Source organism: Scyliorhinus canicula, chromosome 4 (assembly GCF_902713615.1).
Source record: "Scyliorhinus canicula chromosome 4, sScyCan1.1, whole genome shotgun sequence".
Taxonomy (NCBI): domain Eukaryota; kingdom Metazoa; phylum Chordata; class Chondrichthyes; order Carcharhiniformes; family Scyliorhinidae; genus Scyliorhinus; species Scyliorhinus canicula.
The window spans coordinates 81352076-81378265 of record NC_052149.1 but is presented as its reverse complement, the minus strand read 5'-3'; the positions used below and the strand labels follow the sequence as shown (position 1 = coordinate 81378265).

The following is a 26190-nucleotide window of genomic DNA, read 5'->3' as shown; positions in this document are numbered from 1 at the left end:
TGGAGATAGTACTGATGTTTGTGTGTGGAGATAGTACTGGACAGTACTGGAGATAGTACTGATGTTTGTGTGTGGAGATAGTACTGGACAGTACTGGAGATAGTACTGATGTTTGTGTGTGGAGATAGTACTGGACAGTACTGGAGATTGCACTGATGTTTGTGTGTGGAGATAGTACTGGACAGTACTGGAGATTGCACTGATGTTTGTGTGTGGAGATAGTACTGGACAGTACTGGAGATTGCACTGATGTTTGTGTATGGAGATAGTACTGATTTGTACTGGAGTAGTACCAGAGTGGTACTGGATAGTACTGGAGATTTTTAAAAATAAGTTTTGAGTTACCCAATTATTTTCTTTTTCCTAATTAAGGGGCAATTTAGTGTGGCCAATCCACCTACCCTGCACATCTTTGGGTTGTGGGGGTGAGACCCACACAGACACGGGGAGAATGAGTACTGGAGGTTGTACTGATGTTTGTGTATGGAGATAGTACTGGACAGTACTGGAGGTTGTACTGATGTTTGTGTATGGAGATAGTACTGGCCTTTGAAACAGCTGAAAAAGGTGCACAAGAACTGCAGAGTGCACAAAATGGTGCCGTCCACCAGTTAGAACAGGAACCTGGAGCCAACCATGGCACTAAAATGCTGAAGCAGCCGTAAAGCAGGAAACAATTTCTGCTACCAACAAAACAATAGGTATAGAAGAGGCAATCAGTGAGTAATACGTAAAGTGAAATATTATCTTTGTGGAGGTAACCGCATTCCTGAATCAGTTTGGTTTAAGGAGGCTGAATGTTTTTGTTGTCACAAAAGATAAAGCAGTGCAGAGCTCAGTCAAGATTGCCGAGTGATCAATCAACCAAAATGTTACAAGTACACAATGTGGAAGAGCCAAGCATCAGTGATTCTGGTATTCACTCTCGTTTTAATCTAAAAACAAGCAAGACAGACACTAGTTGGCTCCGGGTAAATGAAAAGCCTCTTAAGATGGAAGTGGATACAGGGGCACCAGTCACTGTGATGGGCGAGCATATATTTCAGTACCTAAGAGAGAGAGTCCAACCATTGAACTTGAAGAGCACTTCTGCCAAGTTGAAGACTTATACGAGAGAAACAATAAAAATCAAAGGCACCACAATGGTATCTGTAGGGTATGGACTGCAGTCTACCCAGCTCCCAATAATAATAGTGACAGGCAAAGGCCGCGATTGCCATAAAGAAACTAAGTTGCATTGGGCTGAGATTTTCCAAGTGTGGGAAGGGGACGGCCCAACTGTTTAGAAAATACGAGAGCATCTTCTGTGATGAATTAGGCGACTTCAGAGGGCTACATGCTAAGATTTATGTGGATCCAGAGGCGACTCCCCGATTCTTTAGGGCACAACCGGTACCGAGAGAAAGTGAATACTGAGTTAAACAGGTTGGAAGAACTAGGCATCATCCAGCCAGTTCAGTTCTTGGAATGGTCAGCACCTACAGTCCCCGTATTGAAACCGGACATTTGCAGGATTGTGAGCTAACAGTTAATTAGGTTGCCACGCTGGATAAATAGCCAATCCCGAGAATTGAAGACCTGTATGCAAAGCTGGCAGGAGACCAATCTTACACAAAACTGGATATGAAACATGCATACAAGCAACTCGAATTAGATAATGCTTCCCAGGGGTATGTCACGACAAACACAAACAAAGGCCTATTTCATTACATGCATCTGCCTTTTGGCATGTCTTCGGCATGTGTAATATTCCAAAGGTCAATGGAGAGCCTGCTACAGGGGCTACCTTGAGTTGTAGTATACCTTGATGATGTCCTTATAACTGGATCGACAGAGGCTAAGCATCTAGCAAACTTAGAAGAGGTGTCAAAGAGATTTTAGGAGGCTGGAGTTCACCTCAAGAAAGAGCAGTGCACCTTACAAGCCACTGAGGTGATCTACCTGGGCACTGTGTAGACGCACAAGGATTACACCCCGCGAAAGACAAGGTCAAGATAATAAAGGAGACGCCTGCTCCCACAAACTCAAACTGAACTCAAATCACTTTTGGGGTTGGTAAAGCACTATGGACGTTTTTTCACCAAACTTATTAATGGTATTGGCCCCTTGCACATTTTGCTAAAGAAACACCATTGTTGTCTTGGAAGGTTCCCCAGGAGAAAGCTTTCAACAGATAGTTGCATTCCTCAAACCTGTTAGTTCACTTCAACCTATCTAAAGCACTGATATTGACCTGTGATGCCTCTTCATATGGCATTGGTGCGAAATCTGCACAGTACAGCGAGGTAAAGGCATGCACCCCACCCCACCCGAACCTCTCCCCCCCTCCCCTGTCCCCGTCCTCCCTTCCCACCTCCAAAACTGCTTACACAAGATGGAAAGCTACTGGAGTATGCCAACAAACACATTGCTGCTGGCACCTGTGGAACCATCACTGGCAGAAATCAGATGACCAGAGCAGCCTTTCGATATCCCGCTCAGCCATATTAATTAATGAGAAACTTTCAATTGTGCAATCAGATTATTCTTTAGTGGCATGGGGGCTGCCCTACACTTGTGATTCAGAAAGTTCTAATGACCTGGAAGTGTTGTCACTCACTGCGCTGTACACTTGGGATTGCAGTAATCAGAATCCTCATTACTGATGAGACTGGCTGAGGGATTATCTTTGCATTGGACAGAGACTTTCACATTTATGCGCAAACAAAGGTTTTTATAAATCTCCTCAAACATTTCCACGTGATGCTTTTGCACGGCTCCCCTCATCCATCTCTTGATTCTGCCAAGCAGTTCTCATCAGGACAGTGGCCATTTAGTATTCATTGTATTTAGATTTGATTCCAACCTAATAGGGATCCAGATGTTCACATAATTTGCAAGCAAACTGATGAAGGAACAAACGCTATTGATCCATGGTTATGAATTTCAATATCTAATTAAAGGATCGTGCCTGATGGTCCAGTGAGTATAAATATGGAATAATTTGCAGTTACATGATGCATTTCATAACCTCAGTATGTTCCAATGTATTCCAAAGCCAACAAAGCACTTTGCATTTATGGGAACTGTAATTCAGAGGAACACATACAGCAGGGGTGGGAAAACTACAGCCCAAAGGTCTTTATGCGGCCCACCAAGTCATTAAAAAATTTTTTTTTAAAAAAGGTTAATGGGGGGGGGGGGGGGGGGGGGGGGGGGCGCTGTTGGGTTACTTACTGGTATAGGGTGGATACGTTGACTTGAGTAGGGTGATCATTGCTCGGCACAACATCGAGGGCCGAAGGGCCTGTTCTGTGCTGTACTGTTCTATGTTCTATATGAGGTGCCCAGAATCATAACCGGGTGAAGTAATTATTTTACTTAATATACTATGCGGCCCTTTAAAATTGTGAATTTCTGAATGTGGCCCTTGCACGGAAAAGTTTTCCCACCCCTGACATTCAGCAAGATTGTACAAACAGCATTGAGAAAAATCACCAGGTAATTTGCCTTTGCTGGTGTTTTATTAAGGGAAAATGTTGGACAGGACACCAGGAATGTTCCCTGCTCTTCTCCAAATAGTAGCATGGAATCTTTTAAAATGCACAATGCAATGAAGGTCGATGAGATCCATTTCATATTCATCTAACATGCATTAAGTTTTGATGTCCCTATGGTCCATGGTGAAACAGAAAGATAAGTCAGCTGATGTTTATAGTCCTTTCTGTTGATAACCCATTATTAACAAAGTGATGGGTGAACGTCACAATGGCTGTGTTTGCCCATTTGTAATTAGTATTTGTTTGAGTTTCAGCTCTGTCTGGAGCTGAATACTGCCAGATCACATGATATGCTACAGCCATCTGAAATAGCTTTTGGCATCCACATTTTGAAAATATAGATTTAAAATTTGTAATATCTTTGTTCCTGTACTGGATTTCATTTTCAAACTCCAAGACCACTGTTCTCTTTACAACTGAGAGGAAAGTCCATAATGTAAAAATTACACGCTGAGAAACAGGATGAATCCCCATTTTCATCAAATCCGTCCCTTCCTTCTTCACTATTCCCATCCACTCTGGTGTCAGATGGAAGGCCTACTGTTTGAACCTTAGAGCCACAATTATGGTTTCTGAGTAACCGTATGTACTGTTTAGGAATGTTGACACAGGAGCTCTGAATCCAACTTGCAATGTAAAACAGTGAATTGGAACCACCTACTGCCCCACCATATTGTACAAACCGTTCCAGATGAAGCGTTATGACAATCAATTAGCTCCACTCCAAGGCTTTTACAGCCATTTCCAGTTTCTGAAGTTACTATATATTTCCAATACTTACCCCCCCATTTCTGCCTTTAATTTTAATTGGACCTGTGGTGATATGTATCACTGTAAATACACAAGGGGTTGATGTAAATAGACTACGACTAAGTAAACTCTAGAGGGAGCACCAGAGACGTCATGACATGCAGACATACAGCTAATGAACACATAAAATAGGACATGACCAATGGGCAGTCAAGACACCCAGAGGTGACAGTACCACAAGGGGGCATTACACAACCCATATATAAGGACAGGGCACACATGCTCTGTCTCTTTCCACAGGTGACACTTAGAGACTAGGACAGGGGAAGATCAGAAGCATCACACCCACCACGTGGCTTAGAGCAGACTGGTTAGTTAGACTGAGTTACTGTAGCAAGATTAGCAGGAGAGTCGAACCCATAGAGAACTGTGCTAATGGTTCAATAAATCACATTGAACTTAATTCAAAGTCTGGAGTATCTTTTGGTCAAAGCTGCATCGAGTTGCAGCCTGTGTTATCCCAGAGTACATAACAGAACAAGCCCATCAATGACTAAATGAGAAATATATTCATTTTCCCTGGAATTTCAGTTTTTGTCTCTTTTCCAGTCGCCGTGGCAGTTATCCAGACCACAGACTGTGAATCCCAACAGAAGGAAGATGTCAGCAGCCCCTTTAACTTCTAATTAAACTTAGCTAGCTGAATCTTGCCGTCTCCTTACCTTCATCAGGTCCCTGTGGTGTTCCAGCACACTGCAGGTTGTTTGCCAAGTATCCTGATAACACTCCCATGGATCCACCCTGTGGATACATTAGAAATTGCTTCAGTGATTACAGTAATAACTATTTATAATAAATTCGAACCAGAGAAACTTAAACTTTGAATGCATGTCTGCATGTGGGTGATGTAACAGTTCATTGCAATTACCAGAATTTAATCACCAAAACTTCTCCTTTCCTAAGGATAGTATAGAAATAGTACCAATTACATGCTGAATTAAACACCAACAGAGTGGGAAGGTGCTACTTCTTAAACTAACATATAAAAATGGCATAGTCCTGTCTTTTTCCTGTTGCTATATATAAACAATTTGGACATAGATATAAGGGATTCAAGCTTGACCTTTACCGATGACACAGAAGTAGGAGATAGGAGAAATAGCAGGAAAGACTGTAACAAAACTCAAGAGGAGTCTGTAGCAAAGGAATTTATTTTGGATAAGTGTGAGGTGATACATTTTGGGAGAAAATTTAAGGAATGTGAGTATGGAAGACTAGGGCATAGCTAAAGAGAAAAACCCAAGGGTTTAAATATATAAATCTTGCAAATTAGAATATAGGTAGATAACGGCATAAATAGATCAATAGAATTTTGAATAATCTAGTGGCAGTGCAGAATTTCAATGTTACTGAAAAGAGAAACATGTTGCCAAAACTTTTAGATCTTGCACTCATTAGGACAAACACAAGAATGCCAAATTTCAAATGATCACAACAATTATACTGCAGGGGAAAAGGGCTCAGATTGGTTGGTAACTTGACTCTGATTCACTGAGGCATTGCCATGGGGAAAGAAATGGGGAATTATTATAGGCTCTCCAAGCTCCTAGGTCATCAAAAATGGTGCAAATATATTCATTTTGTTTGCAGAGAACAGGTTGCTGCATATGAATGAATTTTATTTGTAGTAAGCGTAAATGAGCCATGTTACAAGCTCGACTGATTATCTGAAAATAAGAGAGGTGAAAGGCTGCTGAAGCAGGCAAGAGAACACAAGCATACTTTAAAATGGTGGTGCTCTCTGCAGGATTGTAAAAAGTTGTAAGCCCCTCATAGTCCCAGATGTCAGACTACTGTCAAGTGGCAATGTTCTGCCCATCACATCCCAGCAAGTGAGAGGAGGCGTGATGCCGTGTTACTGGTAGCCATGATGTGGAGATGCTGGCGTTGGACTGGGGTGAGCACAGTAAGAAGTTTTACAACACCAGGTTAAAGTCCGACAGGTTTGTTTCAAACACTAGCTTTCGAAGCACTGCTCCTTCCTCAGGTGAATCCTTCTTACTGTGTTACTGGTACACTCTGGTCTCAGCTGGGAACCTGGCCACCGTCGCATAGATCCCATGGTGGTGGCATCTCTCTCATAATTGGCCCAATAATGGGCCTAGTTGACCATCTAACATCGTGTGGCAGGTAGCCTCTGCCTTGCTTACCCTACACCTCGCAAGATTGCTGAGAGGCAGGCATGCATTGGGTGGGTGACTCGACACAGTCTTTTCCAATTTTACTCCAGTTTCCACATACTTCCTCATTTAGAGGGGGGCCAGGGGAAAATTCATCCCAGTGTGCCACTGGCACAGTGTGGCATTATGGTCTCGCAGGCAATAATTCTGCTGCAAAAAGCTGCAACCGTCAACTAAAGAGGTGGAGTAGTGTAGAAATTAATGTTGACATGTTGGCCACGGCAATAAAAAGAATCTGCAAAAAAATTAAAGAAATGGTCTAAATTGAAACCAGTTTAAGAAACAATATGAACAAATGACATTGGTTTAGAAGAAGGTAAAGAACATCACAATGTTTAATGTTGGAAAAGGACAGCTGGTCCAACTGAAAGATTGTATTTACATTGTGCCTTTCCTACCCTCAGGATAGCCCAAAAATCTTCACAACAATGAATTTTTTAAAAGTCGAGCCACCATTGTTTGATCGTAGAGTTCTCCAGCTAATTTTAGCATCCCAAGGTCCCATAAGGGGACCTTGTTGATTAAGGAATGAATATTGTCCAGGATCCCAGGAGAATTCTCTGCTCTTGTGTGAAACATGTCATGGGGTCATGTACATTAACTTGAAAATTTAGATGGAACTTCCATTTGACATGTTATAAATATGACACCCTGCCAATGTCGCACTCCCTCACAAAGAGTCAAAGAACAAAGAACAAAACAGCACAGGAACAGGCCCTTCAGCCCTCCAAGCCGACCATGGTACCTGTCTAAACCTAAACCGTCTGCACTTACAGAGTCCGTATCTTTCCATTCCCACCCTATTCATATATTTGTCTATTTGTCTTTTTTTAAATGCCACTATCGTACCTGGTCCCACCACCTCCCCAGGCAGCGCATCCCATGGACGGGATTCTCCGACCCCGTGCCGGGGGGGGTTGCGAATCACGCGATCGGGTTGGAGAATTGCCGCCAAAGGTGCCGGCGCAGTTGCCGTGGCGCCGGTCAGGGGTCGCTCATCGCGGCCCCCCGGCAATTCTCCGCGCTTGACATGCTGAATGCCCACCAGGTTCGGCCAAGTCCCGCCGGCACTGTTCGTGTGTGGTCCTACTGGCGGGACCTCGGCGTTCATGCTGCGGGGGCTGTCCTGGTGTGGGGGAGGGGGATCTGACTCCGGGGGGTGTCTCCACGGTGGCCAGGCACGCGATCGGGGCCTACCGATCGGCGGGAGGGCTTATCCCGGGGGGTGGGGGCCTATGTTCCTCCGCGCCGGGGCCCCTGTAGGACTCCGCCATGTTGCCCAGGAGCTGGCACGAAGAAGGCAACCCACGCGCCGGCACCTTTGGCAAACTCGTGCCGGCCATGGAGCACATGTGCGAACTGGCGCCAGCCGTGGTGCTCATTTGCGGACCCGCACCGGCCGTGCTGGAGCTTGAATCAGCAGCTGAAGCTGCGTGAAGCGCTCCAGTGCCGTGCTGGCCCCCTGTGTGGTGTAGGATCACTGCTCCTAGTCCTGTGTCCCCTAGTACTTGACTCTCCTACCCTAGGAAAGAGCATCTGACTGTCCACTCTATCCATGCCACTCATAATCTTGTAGTTAGTCTGGACTTAATTTTGTTGTTGGAGTTGAAACCATAACCTTGTCTCTTAGAAATGAGAGTCCACCTAATGCTCCAACCTAACCCTTGGAAACATGGGAATAGGTAGCATAGTGTTTGTGTTACTGAATGAGGAATCCAGAGTCCTGACATCAATTTATCCGCAGTTCTTTTTCATGCCTGCCCGACTCTATCACCTCTGCTGAAAATGGAAGTAAAATGTAAGAAATATCAAAAGAAAATCAGGTGGAACAGCCGATGATTCCAAGAGTATAAAAACACAAAATACTGAAGAAATGGATGTGATTCACGGCCTTGTCACGCCCGACTTGGTGTCGGAACGAGGCCATTGAATCTGGCGAGAGGCCTCTCATGAGAATTACGAAGCTTGAAACGTATCGTGAGATTCAACCGAACCTCGCGAGAAGTCGCAATCTGGATCTCGCCCTCATAGAGGGTGATCCGGATCTGAAAGACCTTGCCAGAGCTCCGTTAAGTACTGGGCCACACAAATCTGGACCAGGGGGCAACATGGTGGCGCAGTGGCTAGCACTGTTGCCTAAGGCACTGAGGACCCAGATTCGATCCCAGACCTGGGTCACTGCCCATGTGGAGTTTTCACATTGTCCCCATGTCTGCATGGGTTTTGTTTCACCCCCACAATCCAAAGATGTGGAGGTTAGGTGGATTGGCGATGCTGAATTGCCCCTTAAATGGGAAAAAAAATAATCGGGTACTCTAAATTTATTTAAAAAAAACAAATGTGGACCAGGCGTTATGGCACAAGGGGAGTCTCCCAGGCTATTGGAGACACCTCGGTGGTCGGCGATAGGGCAGGATGGCACCCTGGCACACCCCCTGGCACCTTGGCACTGCCCACCTGGTACCCTGGCAGCTCCACCCTGGCAGAACCACCCTGGCACTGCCAGGGTGCACGGGTGCTATTGGCAGGTTATGAGAGACCCTGCCATGGTTCTGGCAGTGCCAAGGGGCCTGAGTGCCAGGCTGGCATTGCCAGGGTCAGACCCAGAGGGGGGCCTTGCCAGGTGGTAGAGGGTGAGGTGGGCTTCCTGGGGGCCTCACCAAGGTTTGGGAGGGGTCACAAAAACGAGTTGGGGCGGAAGAGATTGTGGCAGCCTCGGTGGAGAAAATCTCCTCGAGGCCAAAGAAAACGGCAAAGTGGCATTGAATAGCTGGGTGTTTCTCAGCGTTGCAGTCACTGAGAAACACAGCGTCAAACGTGCCATTCAGCAGACTTTAACTCAACATGCTGAATCAAGTCCAACATGTTTTAATCATGGACAATTGTGAGTTCCTCTTTCCCCATGATATATACACCATGAGAATAGAGACGCCGGTAAATGTGGAAATTCTGGTCAGTACTCTGAACCAAGTCCAATTGAGGCCAAATTGAAAATTGTGAATCTGCTGAATTCTCCAATTATCAAAATTCAAAACAGGAAAGGAGGGGCGCGATTCTCCGCTGCCCACGACGGGTCGGAGAATAGCAGGAGGGCCTTCCCGACATTTTTCCCGACCTCCCGCTATTCTCCCCCCCCCCACGGCCGCCCCACGACACGAATTGCTGCTCGCCGTTTTTTACGGTGAACAGCGATTCTCCCCAGGCCGATGGGCTGAGTTCCCAGGCCTTTATGGCCGTTTTCACGAACGCAAACACATCTGCTCTCACCCTTCGTGAAAACGGCCGCAAAGTGCCGTCCCGGACAACCATGGCACCGATTGGCACGGGCCTGCGATCGTTGGGCACCAATCGCGGGCAGTGAGTCCGATACCCGCGCACTCTTTGTTCCTCCGCCGCCCCGCTGGATCAGTCCACGGGCGGCTGAGGGGCATGACGGCCCGCGCATGCGCGGGTTTGACGCATATGCGCAATGACGTCATCCGCGCATGCGCTGGTTGGAGCCGTCCAACCCGCACACGCGCGGCTGACGTCATCGTGCGCGTCAGCCGCCGTGACGCTTGGCGTGAGGGATAAGCGACGGTCGCTAAGCCCGCGATGCCGTGCTTCACGGGGCCGCGCTGCTAGCCCCGACCGGGGGGGAGAATCGGGTCCCGGGAGGGGGCGCGGAGACTGCTGTGAAACACGGCCAGTTTCACGGCAGCCTTTACGACTCTCCGCATTTGCGGAGAATCGCGCCCGAGTTGTTTTCTTCACAGAATTCCAGAATCTTAACAGTACAGAAGGAGGTCATTCGGCCCATCAAGTCAATGCAAGCTATAGAAAGAGTATTCTATCTAGTCCCATTCTGCTGCCGTATTCCCTTAACCTTGCAGATACTTTCTTTTCAGATAACAATCCAATTCCCTTTTGAGCACCTCAATCGAACTTGCCTCTATCGCCCCCTCAGGAAGTTCGTTCCAGATTCCAATCACCCATGGATGAAAACATTCACACCATTTTTGCCCCTTTTGCCAATTATTTTGAATCTGTGCCCTTTTAGTTCTTCTTACTCTCTTAAGTGGGAAAGTGTTTCTTACTATTTATTATTTACTATTCTCACTACTCTTTTTAAAAAACATTTAGAGTACCCAATTAATTTTTTCCAATTAGGGGGCAATTTAGTGTGTCCAATCCACCTACCCTGCACATCTTTGGGTTGTGGGGGCAAAACCCACGCAGACACGGGGAGAATGTGCAAACTCCACACGGACAGTGACCCAGAGCTGGGATCGAACCCGGGACCTCGGTGTCGTGAGGCTACAGTGCTACTCACTGCGCCACCGTGCTGCCCTATTCTCACTACCCTTGGCCAATTTTCACGGCTAAATCCTTTTCATCCTCTCCTCTCATGAAGTTATTTATTTCTTGTTGGGGTACATTCCAGTGCGCTGTATGTTTGTTCACATGACTATTAGTGAGAGACAGGGCATTACTGGACTGTGCGGTGATGTACAATAGAGCCTGATTCACACACACTTCAACGGGATGCATGAAATGAAAATGAAAATCGCTTATTGTCGCAAGTAGACTTCAAATGAAGTTCCTGTGAAAAGCCCCTAGTCGCCACATTCCAGCGCCTGTTTGGGGAGGCTGGTACGGAAATTGAACCCGCGCTGCTGGCCTGCCTCGTTCCGCTTTAAAAGCCAGCTATTTAGCCCACTGTGCTAAATCAGCCCCTACCAGCAGGAAAGTTGACTTACTTCATGCTCTCAAGCTTGGGGCATCGAGTCCCTTGCTGCACGTCACAAACATCCTAGCTGAGCTCAACTAACAAATAAAACTGTTGATTGAACCGTGGACTGTTCTGGGAATGGGGGATTTTTAATGGCAATGTATTAGGTATTGTAGTCCCTGCTTCACGTACACATGGGAAAATAATTGTTTAGTTACTAATTCAATAAGTTAGGTGCTGAAAGCTCAATTCCCACCCAAAAATCCATTCAACATAAATCATTCTGCACACAATTAGGAAATCACCAAAGGCCTCATAATTCTCACTAACTGTCTGCACCCTATAAATTGCCTTGTTAATTTGAAGATTATCTTCCCTCTCTTCAGATACACAGCAAAATAAGCAATAAATTATTTCAGAATAGTCAAGTTAAAAATCACCTTGAAACCTTTGCATTCAGGCAAAATAGAGCAGATGCAGCCAAACAATTGATAACATCAAAGTGTTCTTGGGTGCAATTTGCGCAGGCACCTCATTATAAAGTAAAAAATCAGCATACATTCATGAAAGAATATTACTTATTTTCCAAAAAGGTAAAAAGACTAGCGTCTGCAGCTCATCATCTATTCAAAAAGAATCAACTCCAGTAGAGCACCGTTCTAATATTGATAAGACAATTCAGCTCCAGGCACAGTGGGTCCAGTCTGTTCTTTAAATTGAAAAGAAGCAAAATTCACCAGACTCGAGCAATATTTAATAGGATCCAGCCTAAACCAGTTACCCTGACAAAATACCAATGGATTTTATATGGTATTGCTTATGGCAAGTTGAAGGATATGCTGTTTTATAATGATAATGATGTGAGACTGTGCTAACACGCAATGCATTATTATGTAATAGGTAAGGAATGTGTATGTCTTGGTGGCCTTTTCCAGATGGTCATAAAAAGGATGTTTTGGGGCTGTTGCTAGGGAGGATTTGTATTTATATGGCCTATTGTTTGAGGCCACAAAGTCTAACTTTAAGATAAATATGATCAACTGCTCCCTCGGGAAAGTATTGTAAATTAGCACATCCTAGGCTAATTAGGGCTAAATAGTTGTTGTTCAGCTTTGTTTGCTAGCTTCCATTAGCTGCTATGTTAACTATTCAATTGTGATTCATCTCATTTTTTGAATAAATATAGGTGATATTTGAGTTGGTGACACAAGAGATTAATTTTTTAAAAACATGGACAAACCTCCCATGGCAATGCTTATGGAGATATAGTGAAGTGTATGGTCCGTCTCCTCCAGCCTCATCTCCAACATTAAACACGCATTGCGTGTTAACACAGTCTCACATCATTATCATTATAAAACAGCATATCCTTTGGACCAGCTGTCTCTGCTATGTCCCTTCCTTCCACTAGCCCACCAACCAGCCTTCCTCCAAGGTTCACCCCTGTCCTAGGCCTCAAATCACATCTTCCTCTAGTTTCTCCTCCATCTCTCCTCATGCTCTTTCTCAACTCGTCCTGCCAATGAGACCCACCTCCTGCTCCCTCAACCTTGTTCCAACTACAAAATTTTAACAGAACTAGACAGAGTAGATGCAGAAAGGATGTTCTCGATAGTGGGGGAATCCAGAACCAGGGATTTTCATCTATAGATATGGGGTAAACCATTTAAGACTAAGATGAGGAGAAATTCCTTCACTCAGAGAGTGGTGAGCCTGTGGAATTTGTTACCACAGAAAGCAGTTGAGGCCAAATCATTGTATGTATTCAAGAAGGAATTACATATAGCTCTTGGGGCCAAACGAATCAAAGGATATGGGGGAAAGCGGATATAGGTTATTGAGTTGGATGATCAGCCATGATTGTAATGGATGGTGGAGCAGGCTTGAAGGATTGAATGGCTTCCTTCTGCTCCTATTTTCTATGTTTCTATATTTTTATGTTTCTAAACCGCTGATCACTCAATTTCCCTCCTTGGTCCCCACAATTAGCCGATATTGTAAACAATTCTCTTCTTTCAGGTGGTGTCCCACTCTACTTATTTTAAATCTGCAGCCATCAGCCCCTCTGCTAAAAAAGCAACCCTTGACTCCACCATCTTTGCAAACTACCACCCCATCTGCAATCTCCCGTTCCTCGCTAAAGTCACCGAACATATTGTTGCCTCAAACATCTGTGCCCATTTTTTTGGGGACTCCATGTATGAATACTCTCATCTGATTCCTGTCCCTCCACAGCTCTGAAACACCTCCTATCAAAGCCATATCCTATGTGACTGTGATAAAGGTAAACGATTCCTCCTCATCCTCTTGACTTGTTTGCAGCTTTGACATGGTTCACCACGTCATCCTCCTCCAAAGCTTCTTCACACTCCTCCAGCTGGTTGGGGCTGCTCTCACCTGGTTCCATTCTTTCCACCTAATCACAGCCCGAGTATCATTTGTAATGGCGTCTCTTGCTGCTTCCACAATGTTACCTCACCTCGAGTAAAGAATCTACCCTTCGTCCCCTCAATGACAATGACATCATCCAAAAGCACAGCGTTAGTTTTCACATGTACACTGGTGACACTCAGCTCTATTCACCGCCACCTTTCTCAACTCCTCCATTGTTATTAAATTACCAGATTGCTTGTCCAACATCCAATACTCGATGAACAGAAATTTCTTCCTATTGGATACTGAGAAGACTGAAGCCACTGCTTTTGGGTCCAAACTCCATAACTCCGTTCCAGGCTCCAACCCACTCCCTGACAACCGTCTGAGATTAATTCAGTCTGTTTGCAAGCTCGGTGTTGTATTTGACTTGGAGGTTACCTTCCGACTTTATGTTCGTTTCATCATTAGGGCCACCTATTTGTACCTCCGTAACAATGTCTGATTTTGCCCCTCATCCATACCTTCATTACCTATAGGCTCAACCGTGGACACCACGGTGGCACAGTGTGGGCAACACGGTAGCACAGTTGTTAGCACTGTTGCTTCACAGCACCAGGGTCCCAGGTTCAATTACCAGATTGGGTCACTGTCTGTGTGGAGTTTGCACTTTCTCCCCGTGTCTGCGTGGGTTTCCTCCGGGTGCTCCGGTTTCCTCCCACAGTCCAAAGATGTGCAAGTTAGGTGGATTGGCCATGCTAAATTTCTCTTAGTGTCCAAAAAGGTGGGGTGGGGTTCCTGGGTTACGGGGATAGGGTGAAGGTGTGGGCTTAGGTAGGGTGCTCTTTCCAAGGGCCAGTGCAGATTCGTTGGGCCTAATGGCCTCCTTCTGCTCTGTAAATTCTATGATTCTATGATAATTACACTAACGGCAATCCAAAACCCTGCTGTCTGTGTCCTAACTTGCCTCAAGTCTTGCTCATCTATCACTGGGTGAAATTCTCCGCCTGCGACCCAGGAAATGTAATTCACGATCGGGCGGAGAATCAGATGTCCGGCTAAAATCGACGTTCACACCCGGGGCCGAATCGATCGGCATACTGCTGGTGGCGAGAGCGAGGTTTGCGGCCTACACCGGCGGCGACATGCAAAACCGGTACTGCACCCATTTACATGTCATCACCGGGTTGAATTCAGTATGCTCTGGACCTGCGCGATGCTCCACCCCCTCAGGCGGAAGTCGCGCGGGCACGTTTACTACAGGTATTTACAAACGGGGACTGGGCTGAGGAGGAGAGAGAAGCTAAGCTAAGTTTTAAAAAGTGTTAGAAACTGTAGAGCTTGCTGGGCGGTGGCTGCCAGGGCCAGGGGGAGTAGTGGGGAGTGACTTGCTGACAACGCCGTAGATTCAGGGTGTCCCCCTCAGGATCGGGGTGACCTGGCTCAGGCTGCCATTGCTGCAGTAATTATTTTAAACACACCCATTTGGTACAAGTTACAGACCCCTGACTGCTCACTCTGCTGACTGCTCACTGTCCTGTAAATGTTCACAGAACCTCTGGTCTTTTGGGAGCCCACCCAGGCCGCCCCTCCGGAAACCCTCATACCCCAGCAGTATCATCAACATGGGCGTGGCCAAGCTCAATCAGTGACAGACCAGGTGCTGGCACTCCACAGTGCCCTCATCAGAAGCACATCCCCACTGGAGGGGAAGCAGGGGAATAGCAGAGCTCATACCAAAGGACACATGCACTGTGTCCATGGCATCCTCTCCGCTCCATTGCTCCTCTCGCGGTAGAGGCCTCAACAGTGCTACTACCAGCTAGCCCACTCCTCAGGGCCACCAGCTGCCTCCCAGCCCTGACTGCTCACTGCACCCCTGCTCCCATCCAACCTTCTCCCGGTCAGGTTGTCACAACTTGTGTGTCACATCCAGGACCCACATACACTGCAGCTATGCTCCCAGCAAACGCACACTTCCCTCACTCACCCCTATCTGGAGGACCTGCCTACAAACAAGCCCCTAAGCATGGAGGTGATTGGTGGCACTCGCTGACCCTCTCCACCACACAGCCAAGTGCCATACTGCTGGCGAGATAAGACTCTGTACACTCAATGAGGACACCCTCAGTAGACCGCACTGGGGAGACAGGAAAGGGACTACAGAGACTATTGCTGAGACGGGTTGCAGCAGCCACCGGTACTGTAGCCACCTGAGTTGGCCACTTCCCAAGTTAAAATGGAGAAACACAAGGAACGCAGGGAAAATTGGACAATCCCAGAGAAACAAGCAGTTTGCAGCCTTTTCCTGTGTATTCTGCCTGCAAAGGAAGCAGACAGCACTGAAACCAGCAGCCATGCATATTAATGAGCGATTCCCGGGCACAATAGTAACAATCAAAGGTGATCGAAGTAAAGCTAGACTCCTCGGCGGCAGCAGGAGTCCAAGACAAAAGAAGCAAACAGGCTCCCAAGGACCGCCCAGCGATCGGGAAACAGCCCCAGTATTGGGCAATTCAAACCAATCGATTGGTATGCCCCTGAGGACTATAAGATAGAGCCCCCAAGGTCAGTACGCTCTCTTAGCCGGCCCTCCCAGCAGAACATCTTAGCAGCTTTCGAAGAACTTGACCGTAAGAAGGAGAGGCCTGGCCAACTGCTGCACCATCAAGTAAGTGTCCAGTCAACGCACGCTACGAGATAGATTCTCCTGACCCCTTAGTCCGTACCAGCTGGAAGCCTGCAGACTCAGGATCGAGCAAGAGGCCATTGTTCCCTGACCCAGCGGGTTCCCTTATCCAGATAAGTATTGGCCTGTTAGTGGTAGAAATAGCCTAGTCTTTTAGTATTGTATGCATGAGTAGCGATTAACTGTGTATTAATAAACGTGTTTTGATTTGAACTTTACTAATTGGTGTATTGAGTCATTGATCTGAACGTGAACTTGAACCTCGTGGTGGTATCATAAGGATACCTGGCGACTCGAGAGCTCAGTAATAAAACAGAGCCAATTGAGCGTAAAGCGCACTCACCAGAACGAGCAACAGTACCCCTATTGACAGGGAGGTGTGGTGAAGATAGAGGCTCCCCGGTGCCACTCACTGCTGTGGACAGGGGTGCAGTGTGTAAGGCAACATATTGGGGGTAGCGGTTGAGGGGTGCGGTGGGTTTGGAGGGAGCATGTGGAGGGCAGAGCTGCAGTGCAACTCAAGGTCACCATGTTGTCAGTTAAATTTGGATGGGCAAGAGGATACTCAGTTTACTCACATGTCTTCTTTTTTCCCCCCTGAAGTGAATAAATTTCAAAGTACAGCCATGAAAGCTTGCTCTCTGGGCTATCAGGGGCTGGTTTAGCACACTGGGCTAAATTGCTGGCTTTTAAAGCAGACCAAGGCAAGCCAGCAGCACGGTTCAATTCCCATACCAGCCTCCCTGAACAGGCGCCGGAATGTGGCAACTAGGGGCTTTTCACAGTAACTTCATTTGAAGCCTACTTGTGACAATAAGTGATTTTCATTTTCATTTTCATCTACCTGGCTGCAGCTGCCGTTGTGGGCACACGGAAGTTGGAAGCACACAGCCTGTTCGGGGTGGACCCTGCACGTGAGGTGTCTGACCCAGAAGAGCAGGGGCCAGCCGGAGAGGCTGGAGAGCCGGTCGTCCAACAGACGGAGGAGGAGGTGCCACGTCACACCATGTTATACCGTCAGCACCTGTCCTTCGAGGACCGCGCGTGCCGCCAGGCTCCAATTATCCAGGGAGACTGTGTGATACCTTTGTCAGATGGTGGTGCACCTGACACCACAGGTGTTTGGGGGAGGACACCTGCTCCTGGTGGCTGTCAAGGGGACAGTCGCCATGAACCTTTTTTATCTCTGGTCTTTCCAGGCAGCGAGTGGGGGCCTGTCTGGGATATCCCAGACAACCGTGTACAAGTGAATCCGTGCTGTGATGGATGCCCTATTTGCCCGGGCAGCGGACTGTATATACTTCAATCTGGACCAAGCCCACCAAGATGCCCAGGCAGCAGGATTTGTCGCCATCGCTGGCAAGCCAAAGGTCCAGGGGGTGATAAATGGGACATATTTCCCCCCATGAGCACCTACAAGCTCATCAGAGGGCTTGCTTCATTAATAGGAAAGGTGTCCACTCTCTGAAGATGCAGTTGGTGTGCAACTACCAGCTGCACGTGGTTAACACAGTTGCTTCACAACTCCAGGGTCCCAGGTTCGATTCCCGGCTTGGGTCACTGTTTGTGTGGAGTCTGCACGTTTTCCCCGTGTCTGCGTGGGTTTCCTCCGGTTTCCTCCCACAGTCCAAAGATGTGCAGGTTAGGTGGATTGGCCATGATAAATTGCCCTTAGTGTCCAAAAAGGGTGGGGGGTTACTGGGTAACAGGGATAGGTTTGAAGTGTGGGCTTAAGTAGGGTGCTCCTTCAAAGGGCCGGTGCCGACTCGATGGGCCGAATGCAATGCCTCCTTCTGCACTGTAAATTCTATGATTCTATGCGTCCGATACCCAGGCAATACTCACGACTCTCACATCCTGGCGCAATCTCAGATTCCCAGCCCTTCGAGATGAGAGGTTCACTGTTGGGTGATAAGGGTTACCCACTGAGGTCTTGGCTCACTATGCCTGTCCGGAGGTCTGAGACCGATGCACAGACCTGTTATAACGACGCCTATGCAGCAACCAGGATCGTCATTGAGCGGTGCATCGGTGTGCTAAAGATGTGATCCGATGCCTGGACCACTTCAGTTGGGCGCTCCAATATAGCCCCAGGAGGGTGTCATACATTGTGATCTGCTGCGTCCTGCGCAACACTGTGCAGCAGAGGGGGGACATTCTGGAGGAGCAGGAAAAATAGCAGGCCTCATCCGACGAGGAGGATTGCCAGGGCAAACCAGTCATGGAGTTCGGGCTGGCATGGCAGCTGGCATGGCTCCCCTGCGGGAGGCACCGGCATCTGCCCGATCACTTCCCCCTCCCTCAGGATTCTCAATGGCCCCTGGGCTACCGCATGGGATGGAGGTAAGGTCGGAATAAGCTCCAGAGGCACCACCATCAGCTGGCGCTGCCAGCTCTGGAGGCCTGTTCTCGTCTGAGCCATGGTCATGATGCCCTCAACCATGAAGCACTGAGACTGGGTTATGTCCGTCAGCGAGTGAGACATGTCCCTCACTGCCTCGGGCATATCCCTCTGCGCCTTGGTCATTTCCTTCTGGGACTGTGCAAGGTCCCTTTGTGCCTGGCCCACAATCAGCACCCGGCCAATGCTCTCGAATGTGACTGAGCCAAGCTCTGGAGTGCCGCAGCAATGTACATCTGGGCCCGGTACATGTCTGCCTGTGTCTGGGCTCTGCTGTCCGGAGCCTCGACCATCGACCGCAAGTGTGCCCCAAGCCTTGGATGTCTTGACCCAAGGCAGTGGCTTTTTCACCCAGGGCTTCCATTGTGGGTGCCAGCTTTTGGTTTTAGCCTGGGTACCATGCTTTGTCGGCACAGTATCCTGCACCTGATTGTGGTTGGACTCCACCAGCTGCACCTGGCTGACTCGGTTGTTCCATTCCGACCTCCATCTGGGAGGTAGCCCTCTCTTCCAACTCCCTGGCTAGCTGCATCACCCTCTGCTTGGTCACCTGAAGCCCGGCTCACCCCCTTCAGATTTCTCCTGCTCCTGGCGATTATGGGACGTCTTTTCCTGGGGGACAAATAAAGTACACAGTGAAGTGCATGGACGCAGGTTACACGGGGGGTTCTGTAGCGGCGGCTTGTGTATACAAGGCAACTGGCCAAAGAGGACAATACAGGTGTTGGGGTTTGGTGCAGCGTGGGGTGCAAGGGGGATGCAGGCAGATGGGTTTTGATTGGCTTCCAGAGGAAGCTGGGGTGGTGGGGGAGGGATCGATGCCAGGGGCATAGAGGTGGTGACTTACCGGAGCTGACCGAAGGAGGTCATTCATATTTTTCGGCCACTGCAAGCTAGTTCGCGTGGTGAGGCTCACAGCATTCATTGCCTCTGCCACCTCTGCCCAGGCCCAATTAACATCCGCAGGCAGTAGCTTCCTGCCCACCCTGTAGAAGAGGATATCCTGTCCAGCTCTGCATCCGTGAACCGGGGGGGGGGGGGGGGGGGGGGGGGGGGGGGGGGGGGGGGACAAGTGCCTCTAATGGGAACGCAGACCCTATACAATTCCGTCCTAGCATCTCTCAAACAGAAAACGTCACCTCCCAGTCAAACAACATCATCATTAAAAAATGATCATCCTTGTTTTCAATTCTCTCCATGTCCTTACCCTTCCACATATCTATGATGTATTTGGGGGTGAAGGTGGTGCAGTGGTAATGTCATTGGACTAGAACACCAGGGAGCACAGATTCCAATTCCACCATAGCAGCTGGAGGAATTTAAAGCAAATTAATAATGAACTGGAATTGAAAGTTTGTCTTAGTAATGGTGGCTGTGGAACAATTATCGACTTATATAAACCCATCTGGTTCACTGATATATTTTACTGAAGGAAATCTGTCATCCTGACTTCATGCCCACAGCAATGTGGTTGACCTTTAACTGCCCGCTGGAGTTACTTAGCAAGCCACTCAATTCAAGGACAATTTATGGTGAGGAACAAATGCTGATAGTGTGCTCACAATCCCTGAAAAGAATAAAAAAATTATCACTCATCTAATTCTGACTTCTTGAGCACCCCCGATCTTAACCATTCATGATTGGTGTCCACACTTTCAGTTTCCAAGGTTCAAATCCCATCCCTGAAGCTCTCACAATGTCTACCTCCCTTTACTGCTTTAAAACACTCTGCAAAATAATATTTTACTGTCACAAGTAGGCTTACATTAACACTGCAAAGATGGTACTGTGAATATTCCCCAGTCGCCACACTCCGGCGCCTGTTCGGGCACACACAGGGAGAATTCAGATTGCCCAATTCACCTAACAAGCACGTCTTTCAGGGCTTGTGGGAAGAAACCGGAGCACCCGGAGGAAACCCATGCAGACACGCGGAGTACGTGCAGACTCTGCACAGGCAGTGACCCAAGCCGGGAATTGAACCGGGGCCCCTGGCGCACCACCTCCCTTCCCACCCCTCACCTCACTCACCACCTCTCTCCCCATCCCTCACTTCCCACTCACCACCTCCCTCCTATTCCCTCCCTTCCCACTCACCATCTCCTATCTGGCCTCTCACCAACCTGTTTGCCCACTCTCCCAACCTTCCTCTTGCCCCTCATCACCACCCACTTGCCAACTTCCTCCTGGACCCATCAGTGAGTGTGGCAGTGAGCAGGTTGCCAAGGTGTCTGGTGGGAGGCAGCGAAGGGTAGGGGAAGGGCTAGGAGGAATACAGTGAGTGGGGCAGTGAAAGGTTCGGAAAAGGATGGTGAACAGGATGGTGAGGGTTTGGGTGAATAGGGTGGACAACAAAGGGAGCGGGGCAAAGTGGTAAGCGGGATAGAGTGAGAATTGTGCTGTGTATTCTTCCGTCTTTGTTCAATCTGCGCTATCTTCAATGCTGGCAGCTGTCTGGGACGTCACTGGCGATGACTGTGTCCTCCACAACTGCAGCATCAGCAACCACAGCCTTCCCAATTTACCAGTAGACTTTTCTTAAAAGACACTCAGTGTGCATCTGACCTCAGGTCAGCTTATGTTCTGAGGCAGGAAACACCTAGTGGTCTAAGGACAATCGGAGAAATATTTTCTGCATCTGGAAGAAAACTTCCTTAAGAAAGCATCAATTTTTGTTCCCCGGTCTTTTCTTATGGGGTTGTGGTTGTGTTTTATTTGCTAAACAGGATGATGAATGGAGTACTTGCCCTATTTTTGCATTGCTTGGTAGCAAGCTTGCTCAGGCACGTATACTACAGGTTATTCTGTGGGTAAAGCTAGCGCTTTTCCAGGAGACACATCCGGAGTGAGACTCATCCAGAGTGGGGATTGCAACTTGGTAATTTGGTGCAGTGAGGTAATTCGGTGCAGAGTGTGAGGAGGTGCTTTTTCAGAGGTGCTTTTTAACCCTGGTAAGTGACTGGTAAGTAGTTTTTCTTTTCATTCTTTTCATTGTCTAATTTATTTATTTTTATTTTGAAATTGTTGTTGTATAAGTTTACCTAAGGTTTAAGAAATGGCAGGAGATCCCAGACCTGTGTCATGCTCCTCGTGTGCGATGTGGGAGCTCAGGGGCACGTCCACTGTCCCTGGCTCTTTCACGTGCAAGAAGTGTGTTCAGTTGCAGCTCTTGTTAGACCGCTTGACGGCTCTGGAGCTGCGGATGGACTCACTTTGGAGCATCTGCGATGGTGAGGAGGTCGTGGATAGCACGTTTAGCGAGTTGGTCACACCGCAGGTGAAAATTAATGAGGGAGATAGAAAATGGGTGACCAAAAGAAAGAGCAAGAGTAGGAAGGCAGTGCAGGTGTCCCCTGCGGTCATCTCCCAGCAAAACAGATTTACCGCTTTGGATACTGTTGAGGGAGATGGCTCACCAGGGGAAGGCAGCAGCAGCCAGGTTCATGGCACCGTGGCTGGCTCTGCTGCACAGCAGGGCAGGAAGAAAAATGGCAGGGCTATAGTGATAGGGGACTCGATCGTAAGGGGAATAGATAGGCGGTTCTGTGGACGCAATCGAGACTCCAGGATGGTATGTTGCCTCCCTGGTGCAAGGGTCAAGGATGTCTCGGAGCGGCTGCAGGATATTCTGGGGGGGGGGGGGGGGGGGGGGAGGGAGTGTGAACAGCCAGCTGCCGTGGTGCACATAGGCACCAACGATATAGGTAAAAAACGGGATGAGGTCCTACAAGCGGAATTCAGGGACAGAAGCAAAAGGAAGTAAGGGGAAAAGTGCAAGGCAGAGAAGACATAGTCAAAAATCTAAAAGGGCGACAGTACAAGGTACAGTGACTGAGGGGAGCTCAGTGAATAGGCCCAGTAATAACAAAAGGAATAAAACTGGAGATGTTAAGATTCAAAACAGAGGTAAAAAAACCCAACATAAGTGTACTTTACCTGAATGCTCATAGTATTCGGAATAAAGTAAATGAGTTGATGGCACAAATCATCATAAATGACTATGATTTGGTGGCCATTACTGAAACATGGTTAAAGGATGGTCACGACTGGGAGTTAAATATCCGAGGGTATCAAACTATTCGGAAGGACAGAGTGGATGGTAAGGGAGGTGGTGTTGCTCTGTTATTTAAGGCTGACATCCCGGCAATAGTAAGGGATGACATCGGTGCTATGGAGGATAAGGTTGAATCCATTTGGGTGGAAATCAGGAATAGTAAGGCGAAAAAGTCACTGATAGGAGTAGTCTATCGGTCACCAAATAGTAACGTTATGGTGGGGCAGGCAATAAACAAAGAAATAACTGATGCATGTAGAAATGGTACAGCAGTTATCATGGGGGATTTTAATCTACATGTCGATTGGTTTAACCAGGTCGGTCAAGGCAACCTTGAGGAGGAGTTTATAGAATGTATCCGCGATAGTTTCCTAGAACAGTATGTAATGGAACCTACGAGGGAACAAGCGGTCCTAGATCTTGTCCTGTGTAATGAGACAGGATTGATTCATGATCTCATAGTTAGGGATCCTCTCGGAAGGAGCAATCACAATATGGTGGAATTTAAAATACAGATGGAGGGTGAGAAAGTAAAATCAAATACTAGTGTTTTGTGTTTAAACAAAGGAGATTACAAGGGGATGAGAGAAGAACTAGCTAAGGTAGACTGGGAGCAAAGACTTTATGGTGGAACAGTTGAGGAACAGTGGAGAACCTTCCAAGCGATTTTTCACAGTGCTCAGCAAAGGTTTATACCAACAAAAAGGAAGGACGGTAGAAAGAGGGAAAATCGACCGTGGATATCTAAGGAAATAAGGGAGAGTATCAAATTGAAGGAAAAAGCATATAAAGTGGCAAAGATTGCTGGGAGATTAGAGGACTGGGAAATCTTTAGGGGGCAACAGAAAGCTACTAAAAAAAGCTATAAAGAAGAGTAAGATAGAGTATGAGAGTAAACTTGCTCAGAATATAAAAACAGACAGTAAAAGTTTTTACAAATATATAAAACAAAAAAGAGTGTCTAAGGTAAATATTGGTCCTTTAGAGGATGAGAAGGGAGTTTTAATAATGGGAAATGAGGAAATGGCTGAGGAACTGAACAGGTTTTTTGGGTCGGTCTTCACAGTGGAAGACACAAATAACATGCCAGCGACTGATAGAAATGAGGCTATGACAGGTGAGGACCTTGAGAGGATTGTTATCACTAAGGAGGTAGTGATGGGAAAGCTAATGGGGCTAAAGGTAGACAAGTCTCCTGGCCCTGATGGAATGCATCCCAGAGTGCTAAAAGAGATGGCTAGGGAAATTGCAGATGCACTAGTGATAATTTACCGAAATTCACTAGACTCTGGGGTGGTCCCGGTGGATTGGAAATTAGCAAACGTGACACCACTGTTTAAAAAAGGAGGTAGGCAGAAAGCAGGAAATTATAGGCCAGTGAGCTTAACTTCGGTAGTAGGGAAGATGCTGGAATCTATCATCAAGGAAGAAATAGCGAGGCATCTGGATAGAAATTGTCCCATTGGGCAGACGCAGCATGGGTTCATAAAGGGCAGGTCATGCCTAACTAATTTAGTGGAATTTTTTGAGGACATTACCAGTGCAGTAGATAACGGGGAGCCGATGGATGTGGTATATCTGGATTTACAGAAAGCCTTTGACAAGGTGCCACACAAAAGGTTGCTGCATAAGATAAAGATGCATGGCATTAAGGGTAAAGTAGTAGCATGGATAGAGGATTGGTTAATTAATAGAAAGCAAAGAGTGGGGATTAATGGGTGTTTCTCTGGTTGGCAATCAGTAGCTAGTGGTGTCCCTCAGGGATCCGTGTTGGGCCCACAATTGTTCACAGTTTACATAGATGATTTGGAGTTGGGGACCAAGGGCAATGTGTCCAAGTTTGCAGATGACACTAAGATGAGTGGTAAAGCGAAAAGTGCAGAGGATACTGGAAGTCTGCAGAGGGATTTGGATAGGTTAAGTGAATGGGCTAGGGTCTGGCAGATGGAATACAATGTTGACAAATGTGAGGTTATCCATTTTGGTAGGAATAACAGCAAACGGGATTATTATTTAAACAATAAAATTTTAAAGCATGCCGCTGTGCAGAGAGACTTGGGTGTGCTAGTGCATGAGTCACAAAAGGTTGGTTTACAGGTGCAACAGGTGATTAAGAAGGCAAATGGAATTTTGTCCTTCATTGCTAGAGGGATGGAATTTAAGATTAGGGAGGTTATGTTGCAATTGTATAAGTTGTTAGTAAGGCCACACCTGGAGTATTGTGTTCAGTTTTGGTCTCCTTACTTGAGAAAGAACATACTGGCACTGGAGGGTGTGCAGAGGAGATTCACTAGGTTAATCCCAGAGCTGAAGGGGTTGGATTATGAGGAGAGGTTGAGTAGACTGGGACTGTACTCGTTGGAATTTAGAAGGATGAGGGGGGATCTTATAGAAACATTTAAAATTATGAAGGGAATAGATAGGATAGACGCGGGCAGGTTGTTTCCACTGGCGGGCGAAAGCAGAACTAGGGGACATAGCCTCAAAATAAGGGGAAGTAGATTTAGGACTGAGTTTAGGAGGAACTTCTTCACCCAAAGGGTTGTGAATCTATGGAATTCCTTGCCCAGTGAAGCAGTTGAGGCTCCTTCATTACATGTTTGTAAGGTAAAGATAGATAGTTTTTTGAAGAATAAAGGGATTAAGGGTTATGGTGATCGAGCCGGAAAGTGGAGCTGAGTCCACAAAAGATCAGCCATGATCTAATTGAATGGCGGAGCAGGCTCGAGGGGCCAGATGGCCTACTCCTGTTCCTAGTTCTTATGTTCTTATGTTCTTATGTACTCTATCTCTATGTCTTAACTTCAATATTGCATGCCTTAAACTATCCTTGGTGGATTCAGTGATTTGAGTTGTCAGTTTAATGCTTCATAAAGATAAATTATGAGGAATTCTGTGTTGTATAATTTTTACATATCGAGAGAAATATGTAAAGAGAGAGCTGAGACGAGCAAGGAGGGGACATGAGAAGTCTTTGGCAGGTAGGATCAAGGAAAACCCAAAAGCTTTCTATAGGTATGTCAGGAATAAAAGAATGACTAGGGTAAGAGTAGGGCCAGTCAAGGACAGTGGTGGGAAGTTGTGTGTGGAGGCTGAGGAGATAAGCGAGATACTAAATGAATACTTTTCGTCAGTATTCACTCAAGAAAAAGATAATATTGTGGAGGAGAATGCTGAGAATAGATGGCATTGAGGTGCGTAGGGAAGAAGTGTTGGCAATTCTGGACAAGGTGAAAATAAATAAGTCCCCGGGGCCGGATGGGATTTATCCTAGGATTCTCTGGGAAGCCAGGGAAGAGATTGCTGAGCCTTTGGCTTTGATTTTTAGGTCATCATTGGCTACAGGAATAGTGCCAGAGGACTGGAGGATAGCAAATGTGGTCCCTTTGTTCAAGAAGGGGAGTAGAGATAACCCCGGTAACTATAGGCCGGT

At 47.1% G+C, this 26190-nt stretch overlaps 1 protein-coding gene across 1 annotated transcript in view; it reads right to left on the bottom strand.

The window, feature by feature from the left end:
* nmnat2 (nicotinamide nucleotide adenylyltransferase 2) overlaps window positions 1–26190 on the bottom strand; it is a 366697-nt gene that overhangs the window by 82539 nt on the left and 257968 nt on the right. The window contains exon 4 of the mRNA XM_038793504.1: window positions 5012–5090. Within this exon, the coding sequence (XP_038649432.1) occupies window positions 5012–5090 (79 nt within the window). The remainder of the gene's footprint in view (window positions 1–5011; window positions 5091–26190) is intronic.